This window comes from Garra rufa, chromosome 19 (assembly GCF_049309525.1).
Source record: "Garra rufa chromosome 19, GarRuf1.0, whole genome shotgun sequence".
NCBI classification, from domain to species: domain Eukaryota; kingdom Metazoa; phylum Chordata; class Actinopteri; order Cypriniformes; family Cyprinidae; genus Garra; species Garra rufa.
The window spans coordinates 17,479,178-17,495,267 of record NC_133379.1 but is presented as its reverse complement, the minus strand read 5'-3'; the positions used below and the strand labels follow the sequence as shown (position 1 = coordinate 17,495,267).

Here is a 16,090-nt window from a genome sequence, read left to right as displayed (position 1 = left end):
AACAGTATTTTCAGGGGAAAAACAGATTTCATAGGTTTCCTAAAAATTTACATTTTCTTAAACTTTTAATAAATTATAGAAATTTAAACAGAAAACATGGAATTTGGGAAAAGTAAAATAGAATTTAAGGGAAACAGATTTCATAGGCGCCTAAAAATGTAATTTGTCTTAAACTTTTAAAAAATTATAGAAACGTGTAGAACAGAAAACATGAAATTTGGGAAGAATTTGTTTTCCCAGAATTTGGGGGAAAACAAAACAGATTTCATCTGGTCCTTTTTAACTTTTAATAAATAATGGATATATTGTTAATTTTCATTAACTAATTAGACACGCTTTTTAATACCAAAATGTAAATTGAAATGGTATCCAGAAAATTAAATCCAAGAATACTAAAAAGGAAAAATATTGAATTTGGCCTCCAAACTATGATTCCATCCAGTCAGATGATGTTTAATATTTTATGTTGAATAAGAGACTTCTATCATTACCATTTAAAAAATCATAACAACTCCAAACTTTTGAACGGCAGTGTATCAACGGTTATCTATACCAACTTATAGTTTGATTGTAACCACCACTGACTTGAACAATTCTGAAAGCTACTTATGTTGTTTGAAGGAAATAACCCATAATAATATTTAATTTTTAACCACATTAACTGAGCAGAAACTATGGTTACTGTGCTAACTTTTATCTGCAAAAATAACCAACTGACAGGTCAAGAGTTAAACCTAAACTTGCCTGAAGACTGAAGAACTAAAGAAACAGGCTTCGAATAGCCTTTCTTTTATATCTGAAGGTGTAGATATTTGAGAGAAAAAAGTGTCACTATTTTTGACCTGATTATTAATATTATTATTACTATTATTATTATTATTATTTTAGTTTCCATTGAAACTTTTTCTTGGCAGCTTGGCTGTTGAGCTCATGTCATCTCTTTTTGTTGTTTATTGTAGAGATTTTGTAATGTAGTGGAATACTAGTTTACTGTTGCTCTATCAAACTTGTCGATTATCTTGTTCCTTTGTGATGTTTTATACCACAGTATGAATATTTAAGTATGAATAACCTAAATGTGTTTAGATAATCGGAGAGCAACAGAAGCTTGTCTACAAGACAGAATAGAGTAGAAGTTGTTTAAAACCACTATTATTTTTAAACCCATTTTGTCTTTGCTATATATTAACATTATTACTTGTTTAGAAGCATATTTTTGTATAGCTTTGCTATTATATTTGTGTTTCACAATCAGCTGAAAATGGTTTTGTTTAAAAGTTTAGCATGTAAACGTGTCCGATGACGCATTGTTGTCTGATCCCAGGCGTTACAAAGTTTTGATCTAATGTGAAGACGTACGTCTATTGTAGATCCGTGCCTGAAGTTTCAAATGTACCTCAAAGATGTTTGGTAGATATCAGTACATACCGAGTCATAGGCCTTTGAGATACACTTGTAGTGTTACATGTGTTTATCAGTATATAAATATATATATTTTGTTTGTCTTTGGGTTTTTTAAAACTGTAAATATTCACGCCATGTACAAAGAAAATGTTTTTTTCTCTCTTTTTTTAAAATAAAATGTTTCGCAAAACAACAGAGGCTGTTTGTTCTGGCTTTACAGCAAAATCCACAAGTAAGAAATCATTTGTTAGACACAAAATACTTTGTGTCACACATTTTATTGATAGTTCATCTCATCTCCCACACAAGATCAATAAATACACAGTTAATAGTCATTTCAGTCGGCTAAATGACATTGTATTAGTCTGTAAGTCAAAAAACGTACATCTCAGCAGCTACTAACCTCAAGTGACAGGCAACAGTTATGAAAGAGTGAACTTTATTAAGAACCAAACCAAAGAAATCAGGGACATGATTTGACAGACAGTGCTTTACAAACAGATATGTAGGTAAAGTCTCTGGAAAACTGTCTGGTGATATCATGACCCATTTTGAATGAGGAAGAAGGCGGGAAACTTCAAAGAGGCTCCCATAACTGAACGTTTACAGATGAGCTTTGAATGTACCGATTTAAAATGCATTTTATTTATTGAATTATTTAACATTTTAACAATCATCCTAAAGGAAAAATGACTTCTTACTTTCCTTATTATTGGTATGACCTCACCTTATGAAAACTAACCATGATTTTGCTACACTAAGCATAGTTTAACCCAGGTCAAAAGTTTGCACCCCCCTTCAGAATCATTAAAAATGTTAATTATTTTACCAAAATAAGAGGGATAATACAGAATGCATGTTATTGATTATTTAGTACTGACCTGAATAAGATATTTCACGAATTTCTCATCTTTTCCTCGTCAGGCGATGAGGTTTGACCATAAGAAACAGGATTTTCCCCCCTACTGTTACATTTTTGAAATCAGAGATCCCAACATATACATAATCAACATTGACCTCCATTCAAAATATTGGGGTTGTCAAAATTTTAAGTCTGTTATTCTCACCAAGGCTGCATTTATTTGATCAAAAACACAGTAAAAATGACAATATTGTGAAATATTATTACTGTTTGAATGTTTCTGTTATATTTCAATGTATTCCTCTGAAGGCAAAGTAATCATCACTCCATTCTTTCAGTATTCAATGGTGCTTCAGAAATCATTCTGAAATGCAGATTTGGTGCCCGAGAAACATTTCTTACAATTATCAATGGTATAACAGTTGTGCTGCTTAATATCGTTGAGGATAATTCACAGATTTACCACATATGTGACCCTGGACCACAAAACCAGTCATAAGTAGCATGGGTATATTTGTAGCAATAGCCAACAATACACTGTATGGGTCAGAATTACTGATTTTTATTTTATGCCAAAAATCGTTAGGATATTAAGTAAAGATCATGTTCCATGAAGATAGTTTGTAAATTTTCTACCGCTTAATTTTTGATTAGTAATATGCATGGCTAAGAACTTCATTTGAACAACTTTAAAGGGGATTTTCTCAGTATTTAGATTTTATTTGCACCCTCAGATTTCAGATTTTCAAACAGTTGTATCTCTGCCAAATATTGTCCTATCCTAACAAACCATACATCAATGTAAAGCTTATTTATTTACTAAACTGAAATGTATACATCTCCTATGACAGCTTTTGTGTGAACTATAATATTATTGATGTCTTTGCTATCACCTTTGATCAAATTAATGCATCCTTGCTGAATAAAACCAGGAATTTCATTCGAAAAGGAATTGCGTCAATTATTAACAATGAGTACCTTTAGTGAACACATTAGGGGCTATTTACTCTAACAGGATGTTTGGATTGGTGTGGTCCTCCTGTACATGCTCTCAAATGGTCCATCATTACTTTTGGTGTAAACTTCGGATCAGTCTTTGCTCCAAAGAATCAGTGTTTCTGCATTGTGTTCCCACAAATCAGTTCTCCAAGTTCAATCCTGCCAGATTTACCAACAAGACGTGCTAAAGCTCCAGGAATTTCACATTTGCTGATATTAAGGTTGTTACTTGAATTGCCTTTAAGAGAATCTGAACTTTATTCGAAGTAACTATGAAAGCAGGAAACATTGATCGAGGGGATGAGAGTATTTGTGGGTTGTCAAGCTAAGGGAGAACGACGGCACTGGTTTTGCAGTGAAGGAGCATGATACAGAAGTCACTTGATCAACAGAGGCAGCGGCGGTCGCTCTTGGTCACCTCCTCGGACGAATGCACCACGTTGGGCACGAAACCGCTCTTAACACCTTCCCAGCCCTCCTGGATGGTGATGTCACCGCTTTTGACCAGCTCGTAGATGTCACGCGTCAGCTCCGTGAAGGCCCTCTCGACATTTATGGCATCGCGGGCCGAGGTCTCCACGTAGCGCATACCGTAAGCAGCTGCCAGTTTCTCGGCCTCTTGCTGGCTCACCTGCCGCTGCTGCTCCAGGTCACACTTGTGGCCGACCAGTAAGAAGACGATGCTGTGCGGCTGCACGTGACTGCGCGCTTCCTCCAGCCACTCGTGGACATTCTGGAAGGAGCGGCGGTTGGTGATGTCGAAAAGCAAAAGGCCACCCACTGAATTACGATAATAAGCCCTTGTGATAGATCTAGGCACATACAGAGGACGAGAGCAGACGGTATCAGACAGGTGGTGGAACACGTTGCATATTACATCACATAAATGAACGGCTGTGGATGAGCAGTATTTTATTTTCAAAAGGATAAATGCATTTGTATAAAATTATAATGAACGAGCCTGTAAATATGCAATGGGATTTAATGCTGATAGCTTGTATGAAAGCTATTACAACCTGAAATCCTGGAAATTAGTGACTGGTTTGAAATAGTATATGAAATCTATTAGATGACTAACGGTGTGTTCACACGGGGCGTCATGGTCATAGCAGCGTCAGCCAATGAAATTAGACAGGAACGTGATTGGCTGCCGCCTGGCTACTGTATTTGCATAGAGCGATCCTGATTGGCTGACGCTTCCGTCGGCGGCGCTTCACTGGCGTTGCTCGCGGCAGAAGTTGAAAAATTCTCAGCTTCTGCCGCGAGCAACGCCGGTGAAGCCCCGCCGACGGAAGCGTCAATTGTTTTTGGCAACGCTTGACGTCACCCATTCAAAGTCAATGGGAAGCGTTGACGCTGACGCCCCGTGTGAACACACCGTAATATGATGCTCATTTTTTGACAATGTAATTCAAAAATACATAATGCAATTCACTTGTAATGACACACCTCTTCTATCATGAGCATGTTTTTCATTTCTGAGTTGTTTAGAGTGCGTAAAGTCAAAAATATCTGTCAGAAATATCTATATATTCAATATAGTTTAGAAAATGGTAATAAAATATGACAAGAACTCAAGAGTTAAATTGTGTCAGAGCAAATTAATCTTAATAATGTCAGATAACCTTTATAGAAAGCTATGTTACAAAACGATCATAAGCCCTTGTCAGGTCAAAGTGTCAAATCAAATTTTTGATTTTTTACCAAAAAAAATTACAAATTTTACCAAATTTGTATTAATTTTACTGGTAGTCCACTGTACGACAAGTTTTAGGGTATAATATGTCACAGTTTACTTTATTTTGCTATCCTCACTTACATAAATGAACTATAGTGTCCTGCACCCACTAGTAAAAAAAATATAAAAAATTATACTTTTTTGTTTAACTGTATTTGTTAAAGGAACACTCCACTTTTTTTGGAAATAGGCTAATTCTACAACTCCCCACGAGTTAATAAATTGAGTTTTACCATTTTGAAATCCATTCAGCCGTTCTCCTTTTCTGGCAATATCACTTTTAGCATAGCTTAGCATAGATCATTGAATCCTATTAGACCAATAGCATCGCGTTCAAAAATGACCAACGAGTTGCTGGGAACTAATTTCAGGCGCTGCGTGATATTACTGCGCCTGCTGCGTCCATATTACGGCAGCAAACTTCCTTGACTATTACGCCGGAATGGGAGTGTAGTTCCTAATCTTATCGGCCTAGAAAATCGCATCTTTACATTTTCCGCCGATCTAAGTACACGATATAACTGCAGAAGAGTCAAGTTTTAAATAGGACAAATATCAAAACTCGTTGGTCATTTTTGAACGCGATGCTATTGGTCTAATAGTATTCAATGATCTATGCTAAGCTATGCTAAAAGTGATATCGCCAGAACAGAAGAACGGCTGAATGGATTTCAAAACGGTAAAACTCAACTTATTAACTCGGGGGGAGTCGGAGAATGAGCCTATTTCCCAAAAAAAGTGGAGTGTTCCTTTAAATGTACTAGCAATTTCTGAGTAAAAGTTTTTTTTTTTTTAGTTAATAAGTGCATAACTGCAATCGTTCTTGAATCACAAAAAAGACTGTATCACTGTTACAGCTACTATTATTATCTTTTATCATCATCACTATCATAATTGATATCATTATTGCTCATTAACATTATTGGTAAAGTAATATTTCTTCTGTCAATGTATTAAAATGTTATTTTATTTGCATTTAATGTCTGATATTGTATGTACCTACCCCCTCATTTTGCATTAAGTCTAGTAAAGTCCAAAATATCTGTCCTGATATCAAAAATCTGATGAATCTATTTGCAATTGAAGAAACTGATCAAGTTATGCACACAATGAGTGGATTATACTCTTCCGCTGAGACCAGATCTAGTATAGAAACTTTATTGAAGAATTAAGTTTAAGATAAGAAAAAAATTAGTTTGAAGTCATAAAAATATCCAGATTTGGAAAAAAGTTCATTTGTGAGGCAAATGTATCATCCTTGTGTATATAGTCACAACAAATGTGTAATAAGAAGTATAAGCTTATATATGAAATTGGTACTATATGCTAGAAATTATTTTACTGAGTAAACTGTAATGATTTTTTGAAGTTGTAAATAAAACATTTTATTGAAGTTTATTCTAATTCGTCATTTCAAGTTTAATTCAATGTGTGACTTGCAATTTCTTTGTAACTCTTTGTGCAATCTACTAGCATTCAAAAATACATAAATGCAAAATGCTTCTATCATGAGCATCTTTTTCATTTCTGAGTAAAAATACATTCGGATATTTTTGCGGGGCAGGAAGTTAAAAATATCTGTCCTGATATGAAAAATCTGATGAATCTACATGTACAAATGAAGAAATTCATCCAGTTATGCACACAGTGAGTGGATGATTATATTTTTTTACTGAGACCAAATCTAGTATAGAAATTTTAACAACTCAAAAAGGACATTTTATTGAAGAATGACATTTAAGATAAGAAAAGAGTTTAAGTTTGAAGTCATAATTTCCAGATTCAGAAAAAAGTTAATTTGTGAGGCATAAGCTTACATATGGATTTGTATTACTTTACTGAGTAAACTGTAAAAAAATAAATACAATTTTTTAAAGTTTCAAAAAGATTCAAAGATTATAGGAATTTTTCTACTTCATAATTTCGAGTTTAATTCAGTGTGCGACTTGCCATTTCTTTGTAATTCTTTGTGAAATTTACTATCAATTTTTAGTTTAATAAGTGCAAAACTGCATTGTTATTGAATTACAAAAAAATTCTTTTATCATTACTATCATACTTGATATCTTTGCTGCTTTATTGGTGAAGTAATATTTCTTCTGTTAACGTATTAAAATGTTATTTTATTTGCATTTAATGTCTGAAATTGTATGTGTATTATAATTAAAAATTTGTATCAATCAATAAAACCTAAATATATGCATATGTAAGGCCATTCCAACATTTTGGCGGTTTAAAAAAATAATAATAACAAAATCCTCCTTCTTCAGCACAATAAAATCATTGCCAATTATGTTGATGTGTTTCTTATTAAAACAGGAATTGTAAAATAGCTTGTGCCTTTAAAAAAAATAGCCAAACTAGCTTCAGTAAGCTAGTTGGTTGAAGGGAGGGACATTCTTATTAAAAATTAGGTAGCACATAATATTTTTGGCTTGTACATTTAAATGCATTTATCTGCAAAAAAGGAAATTTGTCAATGTTTAGGTATACACCAGCACATACAGTCAAACCAAAAATTATTCAGACACCAGATATAATTTTTTTTGATATTTTTTTACTAGTGGGTGCAGGACATTAGTTCATTTATGTAAGTGAGGAAAGCAACATAAAGTAAACTGTGATATATTATACCCAAACATTCTTCATACAGTGGACTACCAGTAAAATTGATACAAATTTGCGAGCAAAAATTATTCAAACACTTTGACCTGACCATGTTTTGCTTAAGTGTTTTTTCTTTAATTGCTAATGCAACCTTTTGAGATGACAGACTGAACAAAATTAAGCATTGCTTGGTAATTGGTCAACAAAGTATTGATAGTTATTGTCTGAATTTTTGGTTGACTGTAATCCATTACATACCTTTCTATCAAAGTTATCTGACATTATCAAGATGAATTTGTTCTGACATAGTTTAACTCTGACTTCTTGTCATATTTTATTACCATTTTCTAAACTATAGCGTATAAACTGTAATAATGGGAAAAAGGTTGAAGGTGTAAATTTTGGTTTGACTGTAGATAGCCTCAAAGCTAATATAGACTAAAAGCCACAAATCTCCTATTTCGAATTGTTTAAACAATTAGAGAATGCATGTAGCTGCGATAGCCACATGTAAATGTCATCAAATAGCACCAGATGTACCTGAATCTCTCTTGGCCTGCCGTGTCCCAGATCTGAAGCTTGATCCGTTTGCCTGGTTCAATCTCTACCAGACGGGAGAAGAAGTCTACGCCAACAGTAGGATCAGACACCTGTGCAAAACGTCCTTCTGTGAAGCGTCTGATCAAACAAGACTTCCCCACCGTTGAATCGCCAATGACAATCAGCCGGAACTGGTACAGCCATATAGCTTCCATATCTTACTTGATCTGTCAACAAATAAGTGTTTTGTCAGCTAAAAAGTAAAAACACTGATTTATTAGATGAGTAGTTCACCTTAAAATGAAACCCTGTACACATTTGCTCATCCTTGAATTTTCATTGTTGTGTTTTACTCACTATAATAATTATAAAGGTCATTTTTAAGGATCAGTTCATGTAGATGTGTATTAGAATAGACTATCAGCTGAGCCTTGTTCTTTAAATGGACGACTATCATTCAAATAGGTGTTAAGTATAATTACCTTATTCCACATATAATGCGAGACCCTTAATTTGTATGGCAGTCCAAACATACATTTATACACTGGAATGATGTAGCAAATTGTGGTCAGAATGGCCTAAATGTATATATAAAATAATTTTAGACCAGGCCTATGTGTATCTCAGTGGTTGTATAAGTATCAAATCTGCATTTTATATTGAAACATGATTTAATCTTTCGAATTTCGTAATTAATAATACACTGTTTATCACGACCTTTAGTATCCAAACGAGTATGAATCTCAAAACAACATCGCGTCTCTTTATACACGAGTTCATAAAGCTAGGTAACGTTATGCTTGCAGGCCTAGCATCGCACTTGTTTAGAGAAATCGCTCTATAAACACATATTATTGTATCTCTCGTGTAATTATTACCTTGGTTGTGCTTCTCAGTGTTTGAGGATGGCAAGCCCCATATTCTTCGCTGTCTTTTAGTCAGAAAGCGTAAAATACCGTGACGTTCCCAGGCAAGGCATCCAAGCACACCCGAGTGTTTTTGAGGATAAATGTGCAACTAGTCCCGCTGTGAATATGCTCTAAATGACCAAACGAATGACCATAATCGACTGGGGCGTTTGCGTTAGGACCGGTTTCTTTCGGAATGCCCATAAATTCTTTGTAAATTCATACTGTCAGTCTCATTATTAGGGATAAAGAGATGTTTGTGAAATGTGCTGATGAAATGGCAGTATCATCAGCATCATATAGCCTGACTCATCCCTCATCAGTACCATTACCGTAAGAACTGAAAGAGCGACGCACTGCTGGCGGTGTTGCAAATCTCTGCCCATTCAACACTTCCAGGAGGGGTTACACTGGCAGCTACAATTGAGCCTGACCAATGATGTTTGTTTTTAATAATTAATATGCCAGCTCTTATCGCCACGCTCACTCTCGTTTAAGTTTGAGCATTTTAATTCAAATTATAATTTTTTTTAGATACACTAAAAGTCAGTAAGATTTTTAATGTTTTTTAAGAAGTCTCTTCTGCTCACCTAACCTGCATTTATTTAATCCAAAGTACAGCAAAACAGTATAAAATTTAAAAATATTTGTCTTTTTAAAATAACTGCTTTTTATTTTAATATATGTTAAAATGTAATTTCTTCCTGTGATCAAAGCTACATTTTCAGCATCATTACTCCAGTCTTTAGTGTCACATGATCCATCAGAAATCAGATTTGCTGTTCAAAAACATTTTTTATTAATATTATTATTATTATCAATATTTAAAACAGTTGAGTGCATTTTTCCAGGATTCTTTGATAAATAGAAAGATTTAAAGATCAGCATGTATCTAAAATAAAGGGCTTTAACATTATACACTATGCCATTCAAACGCTCAGAGTCAGTATTTTTTTTTTGTATTATTTAGCAAGGATGCTGAAAAAAATCCACTCAGCTGTTTTCAACATAATAATAATAATAATAATAATAATAATAATAATAATAATAATAATAATAATAATAATAATAATAATAATAATAAAAAATGTTTTTTTAACAGCAAATCAGAATATTAGAATGATTTCTGAAGGATTGTGTGACTGGAGTTGATGCTGAATATTTAGCTTTGAAATCACAGGAATAAATTACATATTAAAATATATTCAAATAGAGTGGTTCTTTTTTAAATCGTAAAAATATTTTAAAACGCAGCTGTTTTTGCTGAACTTTGGATCAAATAAATGCAGGCTTGGTAACCAGAAGAGCTGTTCAAAAACTTTTGACCAGTGTATAAACATCAAGTAAAGTGGAAACTAAATACAGAACAAATGCATAAACCATTTTAATGTAAAAAACATTTTACAATGGTTAAACACAAAAATAATAAATTGAAGCAACACCGAAAGAGTTTAAATAAATAAATAAACAAATAAATAAATACAACACAAAGATTTAGCTGCTTTAAGTATTCAAATAAAACTCAAATCTTTTTTAAATGCCACAAAATTCGGAGGAAGTTCAACAAATTTCTATTTGTGTAAATGCAACTTACATATAATCAAAATCAACCAAATTATGACAAATGTAAACATTCTAATGTTTTGCAATTTTATGGGTACATAGGGAGGTGCTGCAAACCCCAATTTTGGTGATATCAAATACGTTAAAAACATAAAATGTTTAATGTATAAATGTCTGTTCTCACTCAGTTTAATGCAATTAACATATAATCAAAATAATATTGTAAAACCAATTTGATAAATGTGACCCTGGACCACAAAACCAGTCATAAGGTTAAATTTTACAAAACTGAGATATATACATCATATGAAAGCTCAATAAATAAGCTTTCTATTGATGTATGGTTTGTTATGATAGGACAATATTTGGCCGAGATACATCTATTTGAAAATCTGAAATCTAAGGGTGCAAAAAATCTAAATACTGAGAAAATCACCTTTAAAGTTGTCCAAATTAAGTTCTTAGCAATGCATATTACTAATCAAAAATTACATTTTGATAGGTTTACAGTAGGAACAAAAAATCTTCATGGAACATGATCTTTACTTAATTTCCTAATGATTTTGACCCATACTATGTATTTTTGGCTATTGCTACAAATATACCCCAGCGACTTAAGACTGGTTTTGTGGTCCAGGGTCACAAATGTAAACACTCCATGATGTGCAGTACACATGGGAGGTGCTGCAAACCTCACTTTTGCTGATATTAAATAATCTTTAAAAAATGTTTAACATATAAAACTGCATTAGGCCTATTAGTAAATGTTATAAATGTACCAAATATTATCCAGTTCATTAGCGCTACAGGGAATATATAAATAATGAGAAGAATAATGACCTGCAGCAGGTAGAATTGTTTGCACTGCAAACTAGTGTGGTCATAATTAAGATAACACATTAAAATAATATAGTAAGACAGATAAATGTGCAATTTAAGCAGCAAAACGCTACTAAAAATAGCTAGACGCCCATGAGACCAGAAGCCAGACCCATAAAATGTACAAATGGCCGCGCCCACTTTTGCAAGAAAAGGGGCGTGGCTATGACGCAACGTGTGATAATGGGCGTGGCGTGCTTGAGTTCCATCATTCATCACTTCGGTACTTGAAAGTAACTTAGCAGAAGAAGCAAAGCTCATCCCGGGCTTTAACCATTTGTGTTTATTCATTTTTTAAAATACTTCCTTTTGTTTTCTTTCTCATGTGGAACTAATGGGAAGGCAAAGCGTGTAACAGTCAGTGCTTGTATTTAGTGAGGAGGACGAGCAGAAAGTAACATGACAGCAGTTTGACCTAACTTTGAGCATTATATAAACTTTTTAAGACCGCGTGCCTCTTACAAACTGAGTAATCCTACAACAATGATCAATGGATAAGCTGTGATACATAAGAGCACTCATGTGCTAACAAACTGTACAAAAGTAGGTCAGTGCGTTTATGATCCGGGTGTTTATTTGCTTTTTTTTTTAAGACGTCATGCAGAAAGAACATTTGTTTAAAGTTCTGGTCATCGGAGACCTCGGAGTTGGAAAAACGTCAATAATCAAACGATACGTCCATCAGATATTTTCTCAACATTATCGCGCAACTATTGGAGTGGATTTTGCTCTTAAAGTCCTGCATTGGGACAGTCAAACGGTGGTCCGACTGCAGTTATGGGACATAGCAGGTACGTCTTAATATTTACTGTAAGTGTTAAACATTTTATTTATTTTACAAGATGATAAATTCACATTATTTAGTGTGCCAGTTAAAATTTAACATAGTAAAAAAATATATTAGACAATAGTTGTATAGTGTTGGCGATTCATATCATATGATAAATCATCATAAGCATGGTACTGCCTTCCCGCTGAGTCTCCTTGTGTGAATGTGAAGGAATGTGTCTTGTGTTAATCTCAGCTGGTCTCATACTCGTGCTAAAGTCACATGAGAGTTTGAGGTAAAGTCCATAAACACACACACTCACAGAGAGACAGTGTAGAACAACACAGTGTTATAGGATTTATTAATAGGAATAACTCATTTAAGGATTAAAAACATGATTCTATTTATGTCTTGACTGATGTTTAACCTCTAATTTCCCATCCAACGTTCGTCATAGGACAGGAGCGCTATGGGAACATGACACGGGTTTACTATCGGGAGGCCGTGGGAGCCCTCATAGTATTTGACGTGACCAGGGCCTCCACATTTGATGCAGTGCTGAAATGGAAAGACGACCTGGACTTAAAGGTCACTCTCAGCAACGGCAAACCTGTCCCAGCTGTGCTTCTAGCCAACAAGTCTGACCAGTCACGTGAAGGTCTACGCTCCCAGATTCCAAAGCTTGATACGTTCTGCAAAGAGAATGGATTTGTGGGCTGGTTTGAGACCTCGGCAAAGGTGAGGGGTTTATTTTGTGACCCTGAGCTAATTAAGTGCTAAATAATTCATGGATGTTAACGAACATCCATTGGTTCTGCTTTGTTTTCACAGATGGCAGGATCTGTGTATGTGTAGCTGTGTTTGCATTTAACACAAATACATCAAGAATGCATTGTGCTTATTAGCAGAAAGGCCTTTGTTTACCATCTTAATGAGTTACACAGATGTGTTTGAGGTTATAAATTGCATAGCACCCTACTGTCTGAAACATTTTAGGATTTGCACACTTTGGATCACCGTTCTCACTTTATGACTGTGCTCTTTTGAGTTATATACTTTCTTTTTTAGCTTTTTAATACTATTTAAAATTCCACTAGGCAGTTTACAGCTCCCTCTATATATTTTGAACCATAATCTGGCATGGAAATGCATTAAATGTTATGCCATACAACTGTTGTATTCATCCTTGAGTAAATGTCACATGATCTGAGCTGTATAGACAGTGCTTTCTTCACAAGTGGGTTAGGCCAAAAAAATGTGCATGTACTATATTGAATTTATGTCACAGAATGTTTGTAATGAGGTGTGCATGTTATAGTATTATGTGAGTGGCATTAGAATAATATTTGACATGCATCTGGGAATATGTGTGATAAAATATAAATGATATACAAGTGTATGTATATAATTCAAAAGTTTCGGGTCAATACTATAGTTTTTTATATAAAGTATTTAATATTTTATTTAGCAAGATTGCATTAAATTAATCAAAAGTCATAAAAAATATATTTCAAATAAATGATGTTCTGTTAAATTTCCAATAATCAAAGAATCCTGACAAAAAATGTATCCTGGTTTCCACAAAAATATTAAGCAGCTCAACTGTTTTCAGCGTTAATAATCATAAGAAATCAGCCTCTAAAATTTGTTTTAATGTAAATATTAGAATGATGAATATTAGAATGATTTCAGAAGGATCATGTAGCACTGAAGACTTGAGTAATGTCTGCTAAAGAAATTCAGATGTGCCATCACAGGAACAAAATACATTTTTAAAGATATTTAAAAACCAGTTTAAATAGTAATATTTTACAATATTACAGTTTTACTGTATTTGTGATTAAATAAATATAGCCTTGGTGAGCATAAGAAACTTTAATATTCATATTCTTAATATTTACTGTTTGAAAACACTGAACATTAAGCTTTAAACAAGTTTAAAATAGTAATAATATTTCAGTTTCACAGTTTCACTGCATTTTTGATCAAATGAATGTAGCTTTGGTGAGCGTAAGGGACTGAAATGTTTATATTCTTGATGTTTGATGTTCAAAAAACATTCAGAAATCTTACTGACCCCAAAACTTTTAATAGTCATTTATGTGGCTGTAATATAAAGTTATGCTTTGTGATCTTATTGACTGAACGACTCCCATATTCTTTGTGTTTGATTTTACGGCCATTGGAGGAGAACACAAACATTGGAGCAGCAGCTAAATGTCTTTTTTCCACAAAAATATTATGCATCTTAACTGTTTTCAACATTGATAATCATCAATCAAGGAATGTTTTTAAGCACCAGATCAGCCTTAATGTATTGTAATATTAAAATTCGAATGATTTCTGAAAGATCATGTGACACTAAAGACTTGAGTAAAGTCTGCTAAAATGTTCATTTTGTTAAGGTTTAATGTTCAAAAACATTCAGAAATCTTACTGACACCCGTATTCTTTGTTCCGAAGGACAACACAAACATCGAGGTGGCAGCTAAATGTCTGGTGGAGCACATTTTAGCCCATGAGGAGAACATCACCAACAACACAGACCCAGATGTGGTGGCCCTCCCTGGGTACAACAACAACACCAAAGAACGGGTCCGATCCAGATGCACGACATGTTCCAAATCTTGAATACAGGACGAGGAAAGTCAGTGAGAAAGATATGAAAATACAGTGGTGGCCAAAATGATTAGAACACTAGTATTTTCACCAGCTAAAATGGTTTTAAATCAGTTATTTCTATCTTTTGCTCTAGTGTGTCAGTGTGTCCACGATGCCTCAAGAGACCTACCTGCAAAGCTACCTGAAAAACTATGCGCAAGTGCACCCAAGGCAAAAGCTGTTTTAAAAGCAAAGGAATAGAATAGAAGTTAAACGATAAAGAAAATCTATTCATGACATTTTAGATAGCATCCTCATTTAACAGCATTTTTACACAACTGCCTAAAACTTTTAACAGTACTGTAGCTTTGCAAGTAGGTTTCTTGAAGCATCTTGGAGACGTTGCCTCAGTTCTTCTAGATTTAGTCTGTCTCAGTTTGTTCTATTTCTTAATTTCGTTCCAGATGGACTGGATGATGATGAGATCAGATCTCAGTGTGGAGCACTGGCTGTTGTCAGACTCCTTGTGCAAACAAAAATCTCACTGGATTATTACAATTAATGGAAAAATGAATGTTTGGAAATGTAAATTCCAAATGTGTCCTTACTGAGACACTACCACAAAAGATCAAAATAACTGATTTACAACCATTTCTAGCTTTTGAAAATACTACATACACCACTGTATGTAGCGGTTTAAGGGTACTCAAAACCCAAAACAATGAGACTGATCTTCGAGACACAAGAAATGCAACAAAATGGCGGGGACCGTAAAGGATTGTTCTGATTATATGTAGCGTGAAATCTCACATTATTAGATACACTGTGTTGGTGCCGCTTCGATTTAGAAGGATTTCATTTAACAGTGTTTTGTTTACAGACGGATGCTATGCGATTTTACCCAGGTACCATGTATTTTATGACACAAGTCAGTCAGATATGCATTTCTAGCTATTTTTATGTTTGGACTTTGTTAGCTTGTGATATTTATTAAAAGTGGCCTATAATTTAGATTCATGTGCATGCGCACAGAATGCCTTAATACTTGCACAGCTACACTATCTAGGAATGTGCAACCTCTTGCCTTAAAAAAATAAAGCATGCAGTATTTTTCCTCCATGTAAGCTCTTGAATATGTTATTGTAGTCCTGCGCAATTCAGGGTTGTGCAATGAAAGAAGCATTAAAGACTCTGAAATGGCCGTCTGATGCATTCTTATG

General features: G+C 34.0%; 2 protein-coding genes across 2 annotated transcripts; one reads left to right on the top strand and one right to left on the bottom strand.

The window, feature by feature from the left end:
- Positions 1 to 1,644: 1,644 nt before the first annotated feature.
- rab39ba (RAB39B, member RAS oncogene family a) lies at positions 1,645 to 9,334 on the bottom strand. Its single transcript, XM_073824246.1, has 3 exons — positions 9,029 to 9,334; positions 8,151 to 8,377; positions 1,645 to 4,077 (listed from the first exon to the last, which is right to left on the bottom strand). Exons 2-3 carry the CDS (start codon positions 8,363 to 8,365, stop codon positions 3,651 to 3,653), a joined length of 642 nt encoding a protein of 213 aa, XP_073680347.1. The 5' UTR covers positions 8,366 to 8,377; positions 9,029 to 9,334; the 3' UTR covers positions 1,645 to 3,650.
- A 2,423-nt stretch (positions 9,335 to 11,757) lies between these two features.
- On the top strand, positions 11,758 to 16,007 carry rab38c (RAB38c, member of RAS oncogene family). The gene is made up of 3 exons (XM_073824777.1): positions 11,758 to 12,291; positions 12,727 to 13,007; positions 14,733 to 16,007. The coding sequence occupies exons 1-3, from the start codon at positions 12,099 to 12,101 to the stop codon at positions 14,898 to 14,900; spliced, it is 642 nt and encodes a 213-aa protein (XP_073680878.1). The 5' UTR covers positions 11,758 to 12,098; the 3' UTR covers positions 14,901 to 16,007.
- Positions 16,008 to 16,090: the final 83 nt, after the last annotated feature.